Source organism: Podarcis filfolensis (genome assembly GCF_964270895.1).
Source record: "Podarcis filfolensis genome assembly, chromosome: 3".
NCBI classification, from domain to species: Eukaryota; Metazoa; Chordata; class Lepidosauria; order Squamata; family Lacertidae; genus Podarcis; species Podarcis filfolensis.
The window spans coordinates 57,355,034-57,374,637 of record NC_139606.1 but is presented as its reverse complement, the minus strand read 5'-3'; the positions used below and the strand labels follow the sequence as shown (position 1 = coordinate 57,374,637).

Below are 19,604 nucleotides of genomic sequence, written 5' to 3'. Positions count from 1 at the left end.
ATGCGTTTCACCAAGTCAAATGATCTCTGAAGCAAGTACTATGCCATTAAGACCATGTACCATTACTCATTACTCCCTCTCTAATATTACCTGAACCATAAAATTCTGCAGCAGGGGCTGCTTTGCAATTTGCCAGTGCTTTATAAGCACTGGTAACTCTCTCTAGTCATCACTGCTTTTAACTCACTGGCAAATGGAAAGCAGGCACTACTGCAGAGGTTTAGAGATACAAACTACTAGCCTATTATTCTTCAAACATAACAAGCACATACAAAAGTAACACAGCCTATTTATACTTATACATCCTATGCCCTTTTAAAATGTGGGTTTTTTGGGGGGAGAGGGGTTATTGGGTTGTTTTTAATCTGATTATGTATTTTGTGGTTTTATATTTTGATTTTATTCTGTGAACCGCCCTGAGACCTGGGGGAGGTATATAAATTCAATAAATAAATAAATAACATACTTACCCTCCAGAACTGTTGAAATTCCCCATTGCAAGATACACAATGAAGGACTTTCAGTAAGCTGGCTAGATGCAGTGGTACAACTGGGTCAACATAAAGATTCACGCAGAGCAAAGAAGGACCCTTATAAAGCATACCTCCCTAATGATTATTGCTTCTAGAGTTTCGTGCCAAAGATAAGGGCTCCTCCTATTTCACAATCACAAAGGCAACAGTGGCCAAAGTCACTGATTAACCGGTTTCATTGTCTACGCTGACAAAGTGAGATATGCTTTGGGACTCGGAGAGAGCGCTTGCTGCATGTCCAAAGTCACATAGAAGACAGACGTGTCCAGCAGAAGATGCCAAGAACTGCAGCTGTGGCACATTGTACCTTATTGCAAAGGCAGTCATGCAGATGGGCTGCATGATCCATCAACAAGCTTATCAGCTACATGACCTCGTTTCCAGGATGGATGGCATTGCTAGTCTGTTGCAGTGAAAACAGCCAAGAGTCTTGAAGTACTTTAAACACATCTATATATAAACTTGTAAGGAACTGAATCCATCATTTCGTCAAATGGTTTAATTTTGTTCTTGGAACTTTTAAGAATGCTGTTATGGGTCATGCTTCAATATCAAGAGATGTGTTGCAACATAAATAAAATGCAACACAGCTCTTAATAATAAAACATCACCTTGGAACAATTCTAAGAACTCAAATGAAATCTCTCTCTCTCTCTCTCTCTCTCTCTCTCTCTCACACACACACACACACACACGAGCTGCAGCTGTGTTTCATTTTAAATACTCTTGCTACTGCTTTGTTCAGTCACTCCATTAGTTCACTCTTCAGCTTTGGAAAGAGGCCAGAGTGCTTCCTTCCTCAGACTTAATCTGCTTTCCGCCAAGTCTTTTCTGGACTATTATTCCCCTTAAACTATTTTTGCCACCCATTTATTTTAGGCTTTCCCCCATTCATTCTTGATGAAGCTGTTTGAAGGTCAAACTAGATGTGAGAGGAAACATGCAAAGGCAGGGGAGAAAAAGGGAGTTTTTTATATATATAGTGGCTGCCAGGGAGGGGATTTTTTTATCAGGACCACTGTGCAAAGAGATAGGAAATACAATCATTTCCTCTACCGTGACTGTGTGATAAAAACCACCCTCCTCCCCCACTAGCCCACAAAGCTGTCCTGGAGAGAAACTTACATTAGGTCTTCTCCATGTGCACCTTGGGGTTTCTTGTATACATATAAAAAAGAAGTTCAGCTGACATCATCGCAACTGACACACGTAGCTTTTAATCTAGTTTGGCCTCTGTTACTTGAAATTCTGTGAACATCAGTTGTTGTTTTTAACTCCTTTTTAAGTGAGAAATCCAAACCCCAGATCTGCTAGGATAGGCATAATTATGCTGGCAAAGCTTTTAAAGGTTTGTTTTCCCTCTTTCAGGCTTACACCGGGCCAGACAGCAAGAGCTACGCTCCTGAACAGAGTTTGTAATGGGGTTTGTGATACTTATCACTAATCACATCACACAGTTACCAGCCAGGCTGTGTTATCACATTCCACAAAGCAATAAGAATAAGCTGAATGTGCCTTGGACAGAAGGAAACACCACGTATCTGCAGGGACAAACCACCCTGTTCGGTTCCATTTGCATGATGTTGGCAACAAAACAATAACAAGCATATCTGGAAAATGAAAGGCTTCTCTAACAGAAGCACTAATCACACAGCTGGTGGGCAAGAAATGTAGTTCTTATAAACTCCAGAATGGTCCTGAAAAGTGACAGCTTACCTTTCTCGTGGAACAGCAAACCAGTACTCCGGTTGCTTTCTTCTTTTATTATATTGCTGAGCCATTGTGGAGCTTTGAGAAGTAAAGGACTTCCTCATAGGCTTGCCCACTTTGATGCACAGAAACATCGGAGGGGACTTGCTTTTCTCTTCCTTTGAAGGAAGCATATCTGAATCCAAAAGACCAGAGAGTTATAACAAAGCAAATGGAGCACAGTGGCCAGGCCTGCAGCACAATTTAGCCTTTATCAAGGAGTGACTTAAGAAATGCAGAATATGGTTTTGAATTTATTATATTTAAATGTATATTCTGTGAACATTCTGTACTGACTGCCCTTCAGTGTATTTCAACTGCTTTTAATACTGTATTTTAAAATTATTGCAACGCACCCTGCAACATCATGGTGAAGGTCTGGTAGGAAATTATTAGGCTTATTATTCTCAGCTTACATAAAAATATATATAAATTGCAGCCGGTTTTCCTCCAAGACTAATTTAAGGGAATCAACAAAAATACTTTGCAGAAATAAAAGAAAAAAAAACAACTTATGAAATCACTTCGATACTTTGACCTGCAGAAAAAGAAGTTCAAGTGGGTTTTAATGTAGCCCCTACAATTAGGAAAATTCAATTTTTTGGCACATTGCCACTTCTCAACTATATTCAAGTCATAAGAAAGAAAAAACCCCAAGAATATATTCCACTTCTCTAGAAACAACTGCAGAAAGAGATTAGAATCAAGGGCAGACTCGTTAATTTTTTGTAGGACATAACTGTGCTGTTAAGCAATCTGTAAAAAAAACAAGATTGAAGAGAACTATTGGAAACTGAAAGAGAATTTCTGTCCTTCATTAACATAGGGTGCTACTGTAACACTATGGCAAGCAGACCTACCTTCAATGGGCACTTGGATTCTCTGCAGCAGCCAGAGTCTGATTTCAGACTTATTATCTAGCTGAGATGGCAATGAAGAGGCTATTGATCCTTCATAGTCCTTCTTCTCTGCTGTTGCGCCAACTTCTGACGATGCCTCTTTCCTTCCATTAGAACACAAATCTGGCCCTTCTGTTTTGCCTTTCACAAATTTATTGGCTTGGGAATGTGAAGAGCTAAGGGTGAGGTCTATGCCTCCTGGTATACTGTTCCCCTCTTCCTTGACGTTAGCCTTACATAAGTCATCAGTAGTCTGTGGCTCATCCTTATCTTTACTGAGGTAAAATTCAATAAGTTTGTCTTTATTCAGCTCCTTGTTTGCATCCAGAGTTGTTTCCACCTTATTTGTTGGTGAACTACCCCCCTTGTTTATTTCAGGCACCACATCTAGCTTCTCACAGGACTCTAAATCAAGGGCATCTTTAAGAACTTCATGCTTTGTCCCTGATTGGTCACAATTTTCTTTATTTGTTGCTTGCAACCAAACTTCCTTTCTCATTTTAGAGTCATTGGGAACACCAACTGTTCCAACATCTGTGCTAGCATTTACTTTGCTATCAGTCTGTGATGAAGTTTCTTCCAATTCAATAAAACCATCTTCTTCCAGAAGGGAATTATCTTTGGATAGGTCCAGACTAACACTCTCTACAGAATGTCCCGTGGTACATTCCAAAGCCACCCTTTTTGAAGGCTCAGGAGTGTTGGAGTCCCTTTGTGTTTCCTCCGACTTGGAGGTCACCAAGGAAGAACTTTCAGGAGGTTTAAGTTCAAGATCTGTAGACTTCTCCTTCTCCGTGGGCTTGATTGGTGTGGAATTCAGGGTGACAAAGTTGTCCACTTTGGGCTTCTTCTTCTCCTTGTTTATGGATTTAAATTTGCTGAAAGGGTTGATATCCTTCTCAGAAGCAAGGTCTTCCCACTCACCAGGCCTGTACAAAGGACAAAGATCCTTTGGAATGTCGCTGTCAGGAAAGATGGTGGATGCATATGGAATGTTAAAATGGAGAACAAAATGATAACAAAATGAAAACTCAATAAATACTAAAATAAATAAACAAAACAAATGGCAAAAAGGAGCTTTCAACTAAAATACACCAAAGCAACATTGAAATAAATTGAAACAAACCAATTTTGCTTCTCGCAAAATAAAATGCAAGCCAACTGAAATAAGTAATTATGGAGTTGAAAGAATTGGTATAACAAAATATTTGTATTTTGAAGTTCATGTTGTGAAAGTGGAGAGATGGATGTATCATTAGGTACTCTGCAGGTATTTTTAAGGCTGAGGGGACAAAAGACAAGACCCAGCCTGAGTCTTCAAGTTACTACAAAAGGAGCAACAGAATGACTATAAACTGTATAATTTCTTTTCTGTGACGGTTTTCAGGCCACTGATAGCAAACAAATCCCATCTCATCAGCTGAGACTGATACAAAAGACTAGAAGCAGACTTAAGAGATCCAAGCTCAAAAACATAAGGAGGCCTCAGAAATCATAAGATCTAAAATTCTATTATTTTCAAGGGTCTTGAATTTTTCCTTCTCTCAGCTGACAGCATAAGCCTTTGAATGAGCCAAGATTCATGCCCTCAAGCTTTTCTCAGCAATCACAAACACATTTTTTAAAAGAGAATTTTTTAAACAGTTCAGCAAACTGCCCAACCTTGCTTCAAATAAATAAACTGAAGCCTGTGCATACGTATAAGCTCTCATTTTCTCATCCAGTATACAGAGATTAATAACGAATAACTTCAAGCCACTGGAAGACTCCCTGTATTTGCAAAGTGATTTCACAACCCCAGCGCTTCTCACTACTGGAGTAAATGTTCAGTTAAGACATGAAGATCCCGCTCATTACCTATGTGGTCATTGTATGTGATGATATGAATTATGCAATTGCAGCTGTACCTGTAAAGTAGCTGTATAGCATTATTACCATTCATACAATCATAGGAAGAGATTCAAGGACATTAGTACTAATTAGTACTGTCTTCAGAGGAAGATCCTACATATATCTACTCCTATACAGATCAGTCTAATCATTTAATATGCCAATAATTTGGAGCTCACAGCAGTGAGAAAAACCCATTCAAATAAAGAAACTAGCCTTACTAGATCCTTGACACTTTATTTCATTTCCCAGTTCCTTCCCCCACCCCCCTTTACATTGAATCTGTGCTTCTTAATTCAAAAATTAAGATTTAAGGCCAGTTTACATGTCAAGAACAAGAAGGAGGTCCTGTCATCTGGACAGCCCAGGACCTCCATACACACTACCCATGCTGGCTTGCATGTGGTATTTTCTGGGCAGCAATGTATAAACAAGTTGTGGAGGGCCTTCCTCCCTCCACAAAGGAGGTCACTGTATACAACCTCACCACTTGAAAAACTGTGTGACCTGGGCCTAGCCTATACCACCATTCCTAATGAATGCAGAACTATTCTGCATCTCCCTTCCCTCCCTCCCTCATTAGCTGTTTTGCTCCTCAGTTTCTTCAAAATTCTCCTTTCACTCCCCACTGGTTGTCCTCCACATCCCACTGGTTACATTCAAACATGGTCAACAAAGAATGCTTCTTACGATGGCAGGGCATCTTTAATCTTCATGTGAGAGATGTCGTTGTAGAGTGCAATCGAAACAACCTCATCCATGGGGCAAATGAGCCCGTACTCTTCACAGCCATTCTCAATTACCAGAGGGTCTGATTTGTGAGGATCAAACATGATGGTGTTGGGAGTGACTATCATGACCCCTCCTACCACACCCTTAAAATAAAAATAAATGAATTAGCACATCAGATTTTCAAGACAAGTTGTCCCTTATGTTCCCTCTCCCAAATTCTTTATACACCCCTCATTGTCGTTCCCCCACCCCGCCCTTGCAATCATGTTTTCTACCAAAGTGCTCACTCTGAACAGACAACAGGTCAATACCCTACTGATACCAAGCAGTGATAAGGATTCCAAGTGCTCAAAACACATCTATCTTCAGCAGACAAGGCCAGGGTTATAAAAGGGGATCAAGGTATTTAAATTTTATCCTTAGCTGCAATGAAATGGGAGCGACAGCTTGTTAATTAACTAGAGTCAAAATATTAGAATTCACGAGTCAAGCAAAAACCATTCTTCTCTGATCTTGGCTGCTTCCATGAACCTATCAAAGCTAGCAGGCCTCCTTTCTCATGTTAGCATGACTTCATTTCTTATGCTGATAATTCCCAACAGGAGACTTGGATGGCTATAGCATACTGAAGGCAAAATGGCAAATGGCTCTGCCTTAGAGCTTAGGTACATGTAATATGCATAGTCATGGAATAAAAGATTTGGAACACTGAAGGAGGAAGGGGGTGAATTTGCAGCAGGCACACAATTGGTAGGGAGACAGTGTAGTACTCCTTCCCTTCCTATGAGGCTTCTCTGTTCCAAATTACCTCCTCTTGCAGCTGCTGTCACCTAGTAAAAGCTGCTGCTAGACCCTAGCTATGTTTCTATGTGCATAATGTGTAGTTTGCTATTGAATCTTATGTGCCCAGAACCCCAAGCGCACACACAGGAACCATCTACAAAACAGCCCATTTTAGACTGTGGTCAGCCTACTTAGTAAAGCTAATTTTCAAAGGCAAATAGATTTGTAGACAATAAAGATTAACAGTTCCAACATCTTCACACCTTATGATACTCTAATTGTTATTTGCCTATCACACACACACCCGTTGGAAAATAAATCACCAAAGCCTTCTACCTTGCCATCTGTGAAGTATCGACAGTTCATTTTCAAAAACTTGACAACAACTGGCTCATCTTCCTCTGAGGTGGAAGACAGGACTCTTTGGATTGGTCTGCAAACCCTTCTTGCTAAGTCAGCATCCTTGAACGATAAAGGTTTTTTTAAAAAAATAAAAAACCAGCAGACATTTGTGTGCCACAGTTCCTTGTGCAGGTGGGCGAGGCCACCACAGATTTCCCATTGTTTGCTTGCTTCTAGCGGCATGAAGAAAATCAGCCGTTCAAGCAGAGAGCCGCGGCAAGCAAACAATGGAATATGTGGCAAATAGCCATGGAACTACTATCAAGTGACCCTTATGACAGGCAAAGTGTTCCCATGTCTATTGCAAATATGATAAGCAATTTTACACTTTTCAAGGAAATCAAGAGCCGTAATATCAAAAGATAGTTTATATGCTTAACTGACTAGACGGTACTTTCTAAACAACAGAGTCTGTATAACGTCTTACCGGAAAAGTAACACAAAAAATCTTGTGCAACCTTAAACTCTAACTAATTTATTGTGGCATGAGTTTTTGTGGACCAGAGCCCACTCCCTGAAAGGCTATGCCAGAAAAAAAGTATTAAGATGCTTCTTGGCTAAAACTGACTCTAACATGAAAGTCTTACCGGAAGTTTATCATACTCTGCATCTGATGAGGAAGGTGAAACAGTAGCGCCAGGGCTTGAAGAAGCTAGTTTCGCAGCAGCAGAAAGAGGCTCACTATCTGGCACATACAGAACCTAGGCCAACCCCCCACAAAAGAAACAAGATTATTACAACAACATACACTGTGAAGACAACCGATTCACAAAGCATTATTTTAAAGCACCAAGCTATATATACACAACTATTAGCTTCTTGAATTTTGCCCCTCTCTCATTGCAGAATAGTGACAATCCTGACTTTCATTCCTGACTTAACACAACCAACTAGTGAAGTGATTATGCACCTATAAATGTGTTTAAAATCACCTTAATTTTTTATATATATATAACAATATTTACAGTGCAATCCTATACATACCTCCTCAGAAGTAAACACTGTTAATTCAATGCAGTTTACCCCCAGGTAAAGGGGTATAGAATTGCAGCCTTAAGCACATATAACTGGTACAGGATTTCAGCCCAGTGCAGAAGTTATCACAGGTCTGCCTGCACCGATACATGCGAAGGGTCCCAGGTTCAGTTCCAGGCATCCCCAGATGTGTCTGGGAAACACTCTTACCTGAAACCACAGACAGCCGCTTCCAAGCAGTATAGGAAACGCTCTGCTAGTTGGACATATGATCTGAGCATATAAAGTCGTGTTCTTATAAAACCAGTGTTATTTTGCATGCAGACAGCAGGGAGGGGCTGTGCCACTCATCTGACTTCTCACTGGCTGCATAACGGCTGCATACCAGGAGGCAGCAGCAAGGTTGGTGTGGTGTAAACTCGCCAGCAGGTGCAACAGATTGGCTCCACCAGCGTGTCTGCACTGTGTCAACTTTATTGCTACATCACCCCTTCCTTTATTGCTGCGTCACTTTATGCAGCAGCAGCACAGCTCCACCATGCTATCCACCACTGTGCCCGGTGCATGTGGCTCTGAAGCCACTGCATGCCTACGATCACTTATTAGAGCATGGTGTCATTTCCATTGTTCCAGTTATTTCAAAATGATACTAGAAGAGCCTTCTTTAACAAGTACAGATCACATCTTTTAGAAAATTGGATTTAATCACAACCCGGTTACCTGGCCCGGAACAATTGTGTGTGTGAAGAGCCTGTTGAGTTCCACAAGTTTATTTGGAGTGATGTTAAACTTCAGAGCTATGCTGTTCAGAGTATCTTGGCTTCCAGCCTGAGGGAGGGAAGATAGAAAGATTAAAATATTATTGCACTGTCCTCGATCATGCCTGTTTAAAAACAACAAATATAAAACCTAAAATTAAGAAGACCATTTCCTCGATGCAGGGGGAAATAAACAAAGTATGTAGCACTTCAAAAACCACCACACATTTCTAAGTAGGCTCTAGTCACAAAACAAAGTCTATTCTGGTGCATAAAAGCTTCTGCTCTAATAAATTATTAGCCTTTAAAATGCAATGGGACGTGCACTTATTTTTTGCTGCAAGAATTACTGACGGTAGAGGAATGGCAGACAAAGATGATGGACTATGCAGAATTAGCAAAGCTGATGGGGAAAATCCAAAAGCAGAGTGAACAAGCGTTCCAGAGAGAGTGGAGTAAATTTATTCAATATATAGACAATCATTGTAAACACATAGAGACACTAGCCGGGCTGCATTAAATCTTGCAATGTTTATTAAGAGGAACTTTTCTACAAATATGCTTAAAAACTAATATAATATTAAGAAAAATGTAGAATTGTGATGATATAAATGTGTGGAAATATGAGGTAGTTATATAAAAACCAGATGACGAGATGGAGGGAAGTCGATTAGCTCACTGAAGCTTAAAATTTGCAAAAGTAAATAAGATGTTATATCAATGTTAAAAATGGAAAATCAATAAAAAATATTAGTTTAAAAAATACAGTTATTTTTTGCTGCAACTGATTAACATGGCAATGCCTCTGGAAATGTATTTTGGCAGAATGTGTGCAACACTACAGAATAAAGTGGATTTATTAGCTACAAATTACCCAGTCTCTCTTACATGAGAATGCTCATGGCTTAAAGTAGATTCAAAGTTGTTGTTAATCTAACTCCCATTCAAACCCAGAGCCCTAACTTTTCTTGTATGCATTCTCTGGTGCTTGCATTTGACCTCTGGGAGCAGCCAAGATCAAGCAAGCCTGCCAACACATAAAAGTATCTTATCTTTGCAATACACGTGAGGCTTGTGGAAAATACTCCCAATCTTTTGAATCTGGACTGGAGGGAGAATTTAATTGAAGGAACCTAAGTGAAAACAAACACTCATATACAACAGATCAATAGGATTGGCCCACTTGGGTCTCTGTTTATAGCTAGTTAAGTCAATCCTTTATAGGCTTTACAAGATAAGAGGAAGTTGTATCCAGAGCACACTTGTTTTCTAACCATTGTACATAATCCACTGAACCAAAGCATGTGTACTAGAGCTTGAGCATGTAACAGTGTCTTGTACTTTTCACCCCATTCCTCCTTCTTGCTAATCTATTAATTTAGAAGCTTCTTTAAAACAGACCCTGGAGCTTTGTGGACAATGAAAACATCGATTCTAGGTGCAGTGGTGATTTTTTATAAAAAGACAAATCTGATTGCTAGAGATCAGAAAGGCTCCGACAGCCACCACCTACTCATACAGTCAAGGCTAGACCTACCCAACAAGGAGGCCAGTAGGCACAATTCCCACCTTCCCTACACTCCGTGAGTCTGCAGCCAAGATTATATGTGTAGAAATCCTTGACATGAAGGGAGATTCTCAAAGGCCAAGTACTCATGCAGAAGAACAGTACACACACAGAAACGCTTTGAACATGTGATGAATGTGCAGGCAGATGGGAGTGCGACCATCAAGCACACAGGATGTTGATTAGCCTGAATAGCTCCACAATACCTTCACAGGTTCCGTTAGCATGTTTGGGGTGAGGACTGTCAGAACTCTTCTATCATTAGGAAAGAGACTGAAAATAAAACCAACCAGGATCCTAACAAATGTATATGGAAGTCATATTTGAATTACTGCGTTCACTTCTGGCCATCACAGCTTAAAAATGAAAAGGAAAAGAAAAGGCAAGCATGGAAAATGGCAACCGAAAAAGATCAAAACTAAAATGAAGCATATGGAACTAGTTTAGCATGATGCACAAACTAGGCCACTTTCTCCTCCACTGGTCCACTTTGTTGAAGGAATTCCCCCCCCCCTTTCTTTTCTTTTTACTGGACTGTAAAGGATTCCATACTGGGCACAGATAAAGGACTTCCCCCTCTTCCACAGGCAACATGGAAACTACTTGAAGCAGGGTAGGGGGGGAAATGTTTGCAGGCTAGTAACTTTTTGCAAGGCTATTGGGGGGGGGGTCACACAGTTAAACTGACTGGCAATAAATTCAAGGCAGGAAAAAAATACTCCTGCATAATTAAGTTATTAAGGCTGCAATCCCAGACACAATTATCTGGGAGTAACCCATATTGTACTTAATGCAGCTTACTTCTGAGTAGACACACACTGTATTGCACTGTGAATCTGCTGCCGTACGATTTGTTGATAGCTATTGTTCATGATAGCTAAAAGGAAGCTCCAGGATTCAGAAATAGCATACCAATTACCAGAGAAGGGAGGGGAGGCTGCTGAGTTCAAGATACACATTATTACTACTACTATTTTTATTATTTACTATGTTTGTGAATCAGATACAGGATATACTAAGAGTTATTTATACTGTGCAGCATCTGTGCAGCAGTGTCTGGGCGGAAATCGGTAAAATGTCCAAACTCTGCCAAAAAAAAGCTCAACCCTACTATAATTTTCCCTTTCTCCTGAAGAAGAGAAATAACTTCACTGTAAGATGCAACACACAACAGCAGCTTTCAAAGGCCAAAGTATGTAGGGCAACTGCATTATTATGAGTGGGGAACTGACGCTAGGCTACAGATTCTGCTTTAAGGATATTTATGAAACATCTTTCCCTGTATTTATGTGCCTATTGTACAGACTTAGTGAGATTTCCATGAGCCAATCAGGAACGTTGGAGCAGAACAAGCAACTTTATGAAAATTGGGTTTCTGGTTCACATCTAGGAAAAGACATATTCCATGTTATAAGTGACACAGTCCTCTATTTCAGGGGTCACCCAACTTTCTGGACCAGTGAGCACACCGGGAATTCTGAGAATGTGCATGGGGTGCCCCAGCTTTGCTCTTATTATTGCAAAACTACTATTGCATATCACTTTGAATTTTAATATATGTGCTGCCGAAGCGAGCACTACTGCATATCACTTTGAAAGGAAATAGTGCCTGCCGTTGCTTGCATGCTCAGTGAGGTGGGTAGCTGCAGCAGCGAGGACAACCCTGTGTTGGGCAGGTGGCTTCAGGGGTTGGCACTGGGACTGGGCCCCCTACTTGGGCATGGGCCTTGGAAGATGCCCAGTGATTCTAACCCCTGCTGCTGGGCCTGGCTCCATCCCCTGCCCTATTGCTTGATTTGAGAGGCACTCCTCTCACATTTTGTTCTTGAGAACAGTTACTTGAAATGTGGTTATGTTTAAGAGGGGGTACTCAGTATAGGTAAGACTGAGCTAGTGCATGCAGGAACCAGGCAGGAAGAGGAAACAACCTCTTGTATATTGTGGATATTTAGAGAGACCTTTAGTGGATAGATACCATTGGTGGTACTAGTGGAGACACAGGTGGCTCCTGCCTGGTTATACTCAGGAAAAGGATCACTTCCTCTTGTGAATAGGATAAAAACAACATATTAGGATATAGAGGAATTGCATAGCATGGGGAAATAGAATGGGCATACCACTTCCAAAAATATTCATGCAATAGATTCTGAGCAGCTACACTTACCGTGTATTCTATTGTACCATGTGGCTTCTGAGAGACCATTTTCTTTTCTTTCTTCTCATTGGTTTTGGTTTGATTGTCCTCTGAAAGAGAAACCCCGAGACCAATTACCTAAAATGTGAACAACTTTCAAATCACTAATTGGTAAATATAAGCAAAATAATATTAAACCAGGTTTGTCTCGGCCAAACATGAAAACTGGTGATTAACGAATCATAAATAATAATTTTATTATTTATACCACACCCATCTGGATGGCTTACAACATATATAAAAACATTATAAAACCTCAAATATTAAAAACTTTTCGATACAGGGCTGCCTGTCACAGAAAAGCTATTATTGACAATATTTTTAACAGTAATGCTTGAGTGTTGCATTAAGTAAGGGAAGTATCATTGATCTTTTATTGGTAGGCTGGTAGCCACAAGTGAGTTATGCCCTAAGCTAAGGTGGGTCACCAACATTTTCTTATCTGTTTGTGTTTTTAGCAAGGAGAAAGAGGAAGAAAAACAGGCATGCTGTATATGGTAAAGAATTTAAAGTGGGTCAACAGTTGCAAGTTGAGGCTAAATGTGGGTGTTACGTCAGGAAAAGTTGAAATACACTGTGACAAATGTTAACGGCAAAAAACCCCGCCACTATCTACCTGAGGTGTACACAGTGTGCCTAAGGGCCTGGACAAAGCTGAGATCATGACAGGACAAATCACTCAGGCATTTGCAGTATCAACAAGAATTGTGCATTCTGCTGATGTCACAACTGCCTATGTGCGCTCTTTCCAGTCATCCAAGATTTTTATGGTCTTGGTTGGGGCTCCTGGGTTCAGCAGGACTCCGCAGAAGACTTGTATGGGCATTAGTCTTTTGCAAGATCAGAAAACAAAACTTATTTCGAAAGGCTTTTGTTGAAGACACACATAAGCGGTTAATTGTACAATACTGAAGCTTGAAACTGTCAGGCCATATTCACACATAAGCAGTAAAGGTACCTCTGCTGCTTACAGAACTAAAACATTCTAACATTGCCCGCATTAAACAAAGTTGTACATCAGAATAGCCTTATTCTTATTCTTATTTCTAGAACCACCCTTCAGCTGATGATTGCGGGGCAGCATGGCAATACATAAAATCTTCCACTAAAAGAAACACAAATGAAACCAAATGCATCCTTGAAACATCATAAAATATATTAATATCACCTCCAAAGTTCTAAGTGTCAGATAGACCCTTGTTATCTCTGCTTCTTCCAAATGCTAAATGACTGAACCAGTGCATCTTTAGATGGGAGGCAAAAAGAAAATATTGAGGGTGTCAGGAAAACAAAATGGGGAATGATGGGTCCATCTAGCCTACATCTCCTCTGAATGGCAGCAGCTTTTGAGGGTCTTCTTGGGCCTCATCCAGCATCTCTGGAGATGCCAAGGATTGAACACACAAAACTATGGCTGCTTCTCCCACTTTGAATATCCCACACAGGATCTGGTATATCTGCTACGAGAACCTACCTAAGGGCCAAACAAATTATTTTTAAAAATGTCTATCCCGGGATAAACATTATGAAGGGTAGTATATAAATGTCTTAAGCAAAGAAGCAAGCATTTCTTTGAAGTTTCTTTCTTTCTTTTTAACCAACACCAGCCTCTGAGGTTAGAAATTTCAGTTGAAAAGGAGCAGATAAAGGGGGCCAGGCAGGAAGAAAGCAGCTGTTTAACTCTTTCTCTTCCAACCATTTTGAAGCTCAGATTCTTCCTGCCCAACTTGCTTTTTACTTTGTAGAGGGGAAATACAGGGCTGTATATTTTCTTCCTTGGTGGAAACAAACAAACAAACAAACAAACCAGCATGAGATGGGAGATTTGAAGTGAAAAACCTGCTAGAAGGGAACGGTAGGAGGGCCAATTATCTTTCTTTCTCCACGGACACACACCTCCAACTAAAATCAACTTCAGAGTCAATTTTTTCATATATATATTTTTTTATAAAGAAAACATCAGAGAGAAGATACATGTGCCTGTGTTTAATGTGCAATCCATCAGAATTACTATATGAATTTTTAACAATAAAGCATTGAGGTCCCATTTTCTTCCATAAGATTTGCTTCGGCATTATATTTACCATGGGAGTTGAGACTCAAGCTAGCTGCCCAATGATGGCTGCTTAATGTTTTAAAACACTTAAAAAAATAAATAAACATTAAATGTACATTTCTAGGTGATTGTCATTATCACATGTGCGCACACAGTAGCGGATATGTCATGTTTTCAGTGGGAGAGCTGTAGATGTAAAAAGCTGTAATGAAAAATATGGTTAGGTATCCTCAGATAGCTCTGAAAGCCCATTCACCTTGTCTAGTTTCCCAAGATCTATTCTCCCTGAGCCCCACTCCTCCTCCATGTGTGATAACCATCAGCAGACAGGAATCAGTGGTTTGCATACCTAACAACAGGTAAGGCTGCCTATAATCCACACACCAGGAAAAATGCTTTGGGGCTGAAAAGCTGTGCATAACCTTTAGGAATTTCTTCTTTGCCATCTCACTGTGATCAATGGCCACAGCTTCTGGCAGAGACTCACAGCTGTCCCCGGTTGCAGAACTGTAGCCTGAAGATGGCAAGCCCTCTTCCCATTCCACGTTAATTATCCTCCCTGGGAGTTTACAGGCGGCAGCGACAGCAGCAGCTTGGCAGGCCTTCCCGGGCACTTCCGGCAAACAGCTCTTGCAGAATCCTCCTGGATGGTGGGCACAGCAACACTCGACCGCAAACATCTTCAAGCGCAGGAATGCCAACAAGTAACCTCTAAATCGTGTGTCCAAAAGTCCTGAGTTTCCCCTTTTACAACTTTCTTTTAAAAAAAAAAAAAGCAAGGGAAAGGTTCTTTGCCACGCCTCTGCTAAATCAGCCTCGCTGGACTTGAAAGCAAGCAAGGCTGACAGAGAACGGAAAATAAGCCACAGCAAAATCACTCAGAATACAAATTGGCCAATTTCCCCCCACTCAGAGAAAATTAGAATCGAATAGTGCCATTACTTGTGTGTGTTTGTGCGTGTGCACACACACACACACTCTCACACACACAAAATCCCCATCTTTTTCTCTGCTGAGGAAGTGGCTGAGGAAGGGGCTTGTCCAAGTCTGTGGAATCCAGCTCTGAGGAAAGTGAAGCAGATTAGTGTAATTCTGCATACTCCACCCCTCAGCTGAAATATGAGCACAGTCTCCTTGTAGCAAAGGGAACAGGAGGATCCCAAGGCACAGAGAGGGCACGTAGTGTGCTGAGTTTTCACAAGCAGGGCTTACGCTAATTTTGGTATCTCTCACAACTCGATCATAATGAGATTTATATAGAAATTTCCACAGCTGGTAACTTTACAAGCGCTTTTGCATTCCCATCGTATGTAATGCGAATGTAAAACATGTACAGTACAGAGGACTAGCTAACACATTGGGAAGATGGGCATGGAATGTTGGGGGTTGTTTAACACAGGGGTGGCAAATTTCCAGTTTGGAGGCCTGATCCAGTGCCCTCCCCCACCCAGCAAATTTTCCTGGCCTCTCAATAAGATCCCATCAATTTTGACAGTGGTGGTGAAAATGAAATGAAGTTAAATTAAGCAGGCACAGCACTGGCTGTTGCTGGGTGGTGTCGAATGCTCTGTTGAGGATGCAAATCACCCCCTCCCCAGAAATCTTAACAATCATCTGATGAGTGTAGAGGTAGAAATATCCTCTCTAACATGATCTGCAAGGATCAGCTGAGTAAGGTGTATGTGTGGGGTTGCATCCACCACTGTCTCTTTGGCCAAAAAAGCTCCACACCCCACCCCTGGTTTAGTGTTATGAAGGAAAGCCACAGTGAGTCTCAGATTCACACACTTTTACTTTCTCCTCCTCCAGGATGGTTATGAGATTACAGTGGTACCTCGGGATGCGAACAGGATCCGTTCCGGAGCCCTGTTCGCATCCTGAATGGAACGTAAGACGTGACGGCGCGTCTGCTCGTGCCATGTTTTGCCGCTTCCGCGCATGCGCATGATGTCATTTTGAGTGTCTGTGCATGCGCGAGCAGCGAAACCCGGAAGTAACGCGCTCCATTACTTCCGGGTTGCCGCAGAGCACAACCCAAAAGCGCTCAACCTGAAGCACATTCAACCTGAGGTATGACTGTATCTTTATATTCACACACAATATATAACAAGGTAGACCAATAGTCCATCAAATCCAGAACTCTATTCATTGCCCTGGTGAGGACTAGCTCTTTAGGATTCTCGGCCAAAAATCGTCACAAGATCTATTAATTGAGATGTTTTGGGACTGAATCATGACCTCATACCATCAAAATTTTGGGCTCCACCACAGAGCTACAGCTCTTCCTAAGCATCAGTTACCAGCTTTCTGACTCTTACATACAATCTAGCATATTTGTTAACAAATATTGAATAGACAAGTGTTATTTATTCTGATAGTCAGGAAGTGTATTTACAACTTGGAAATAGGTTGAAAATTTTGATCTCATGCCAAAAATCAACGCAGCCCCAATCACCACAGGGATGACTAGAGGGGGAAAGATTTGAATGCCACTACATTGCTAGCTTTGAATCTATTTGTTTTTACTTGTTAGAGCAGAAGGTTTGTGGTTACTGATTTACAATGTTACGCCTTTAAACTTTGCCCCTTCGGTGGAAAGAACCGTGTGAGGAAACAAGGCAATAGCTTCTAAAGATAACATTGAAGGAAGCTACAACATAATTGTTAACTAGAAAAGCTGAATCCAACTTAGGTTTTTGGTTTGCCAGCCCAGCCATTTGAGGTTGTAAAATGGACCATCATAAAAAATAATAGCAAAGGAATAAACCCACCAGTGTGCCCTCAGAAGATGGCCACAAATGAGACATTTCAGCCAAGTTCAAACCGTGGTGCACTTGTTCTGTACCCAGTGTTTGAAGCTATTGGTTCCTAATGAGAAGCAATATAACCAGACCTTCTGTATCCAGCTACGTCACTGGCAATTGGAACAACTTCCGTAAACACAACAGAACTGCCCCTCTGTCTCCTCCCACTGCACATGGCCCAAATCTGCTTCTGGGAGCAAATGTCAGGTTGCAGGGCACAACAGGAATATTACGTTTTAAAACCTGGCATCATACTACCATTTGATGGAAGCCTTAACTCTTACCAGGTATGTCTGTAACTCTACATAGATGTGTAGGTAAAAGTAAACACACTATGTTTTTCACATACCTTCCCCCATCCCAAATACAGCCTTCAGTCCTGTATTACCTATTGCCCCAGAGGACTCCCCAACTCTGAGATGCTTATTTGGGGCAACCATGGAGTGCCACAGTGCATAATGGAGAATTGAGAAAAATGTGGTGTTGGCACCACCTTGTGAAAACAGAAACGCTTTCTGCTTGCATAAAGCCACTACAGGATGCAACACAGAGACTGGTTAAAACCCGTATCAACCAGCACCAAATCTGGAGCAGGGGCAAACAACATTGCGCCCATCAAATGTTATGGACTATAGCTCCCCAGGTTGGGGGGAATGGGAGTTGCAATTCAAAATTTCTGGAGGGCACCACATTAGCTACCCCAGCTCTGGGGTATACCATTCAAACAATATTTGGTTTTTCCCCCTATATCAACAGGTATTTTGTGTTGCTTTAGTTGCAAAAACGAAACAGGTGATTTTGTAAAAACGCACACACAGATATCTATTATTTCTCTGATGCTCCAATTCAAATTTAAAGTGGCATCAGAACCTTCATTATCAGACTGCTGGAGAAAGGCACAACCATGGGATCTCTAGCAATGGAAGACACTAATGGTCCCTTTTCAAGGTTGCTAAGAAGGCTGAAATTGCACTGTTGCTATGCAAATGCTAAACAGATTCATTATGCTAGCAAAATGTTTTCTGGCTCTCCTGGATAGCTGTCTTACAAGCTCCATTCTAGTTATTTGGAATCTTTCCCAACTTCACGGGCAGACATTATCCTTGTAGCGTCCTGCCAAATGATGGAGTCATTTTTGCAGATTCTGTTTACTCTTTAGACGGTTAATGGGCCATCATAAAAGTTACTTGGGTTGGGCAACACATGCCGTTCTTCATATTCTTCCCAACATGGAAAAGCTAGAGCAGTGGGGCATTTTTACCTTGGGGGGGGGGGAGAGGAATAATAAACTGTATAATGAAGATTGAGACAGATACTTGCTACTCAAGAGTCTTTCACTAAAACTGATTAGCAGTAGATTGGGGATAGACAAAAGTAAGTGCTTTTTCACAGAATGCACAGTTAAATCATGGAATTCACAGCTGCGGGATTTGGTGATTGCTATCAACTTTAAATGCTTCAGAGAGGAATTAGACAAGATTATGGTCCGCCAATGGTTAATTAGTCATGGTGGCTATAGGATCTTACGTGATCAGAGACAATATAGAACTGAATTCAACTGGTTAAAGAGGCAACAGCAGAAGAAAGACATTTCTCCATGACCTGCTTACTTAGTGATCTTCCCAGGGTATCTGGTTGACCACTGTAGGAAGAAGGATAAGATATGATCTTAGTGGGATTATTCTTATGTTCTTAAGTCTTAAAAGACGTGTGTGTGTGCACATTCAAAAACCTCCACACTGCTAACTAACTCTTTCAATAGTGTTATATTTCACTTGGTTAAAAGATATTTTATACTAAAAATAGAATGTTTTCAACAAAATGAAAAATTGCTGAGAAGCAGAGAGATTAGGTGAATTCCTTGTGGCTAGGAATCCTTTCAAACAGTTACACTCATTCCACTATGCTTTACCTTTCCCAGTCTAGCTGGATCCAACCTCCACTTACAAGGTGCCAGATTGGAGACAGGTGCCCATTCTGAAGGTAAAAGCCAACCCATTCATCCGCTACATTCAAATACGTAGAAAGATATTTTATTTTGATGCTAAGAAACTTCTGTCATTTCTAATACATAGAATCTGTGCTTGCAGATGGACTTCGCACGCTTAACCAGTCCTGCCAAGATTCAGCAATGTTACAGAATCCAAATGGGAGCTTATAAAACTAAAATAATAATAATAATAATAATAATAATAATAATAATTTATTATTTATACCCCGCCCATCTGGCTGGGCCTCCCCAGCCACTCTGGGCAGCTTCCA

At 40.9% G+C, this 19,604-nt stretch overlaps 1 protein-coding gene and 1 long non-coding RNA gene across 3 annotated transcripts in view; one reads left to right on the top strand and one right to left on the bottom strand.

Moving 5' to 3' along the window:
- The window catches only part of NCOA7 (nuclear receptor coactivator 7), a 63,595-nt gene that overhangs the window by 20,368 nt on the left and 23,623 nt on the right, over positions 1-19,604 (bottom strand). Inside the window, exons 4-10 of one of the 2 annotated variants that reach the window (XM_083608519.1) lie at positions 12,453-12,532; positions 8,684-8,791; positions 7,576-7,689; positions 6,923-7,048; positions 5,762-5,946; positions 3,143-4,143; positions 2,250-2,418 (exon numbers count right to left, since the gene is read on the bottom strand). In XM_083608519.1, the coding sequence (XP_083464645.1) occupies positions 2,250-2,418; positions 3,143-4,143; positions 5,762-5,946; positions 6,923-7,048; positions 7,576-7,689; positions 8,684-8,791; positions 12,453-12,532 (1,783 nt within the window). The remainder of the gene's footprint in view (positions 1-2,249; positions 2,419-3,142; positions 4,144-5,761; positions 5,947-6,922; positions 7,049-7,575; positions 7,690-8,683; positions 8,792-12,452; positions 12,533-19,604) is intronic. The other variant, XM_083608520.1, reaches the window with a different exon arrangement.
- Positions 17,615-19,511, top strand: LOC310760366. The gene is made up of 3 exons (XR_014546930.1): positions 17,615-17,629; positions 19,269-19,325; positions 19,433-19,511. It is a non-coding gene; the product is annotated as an uncharacterized lncRNA (long non-coding RNA).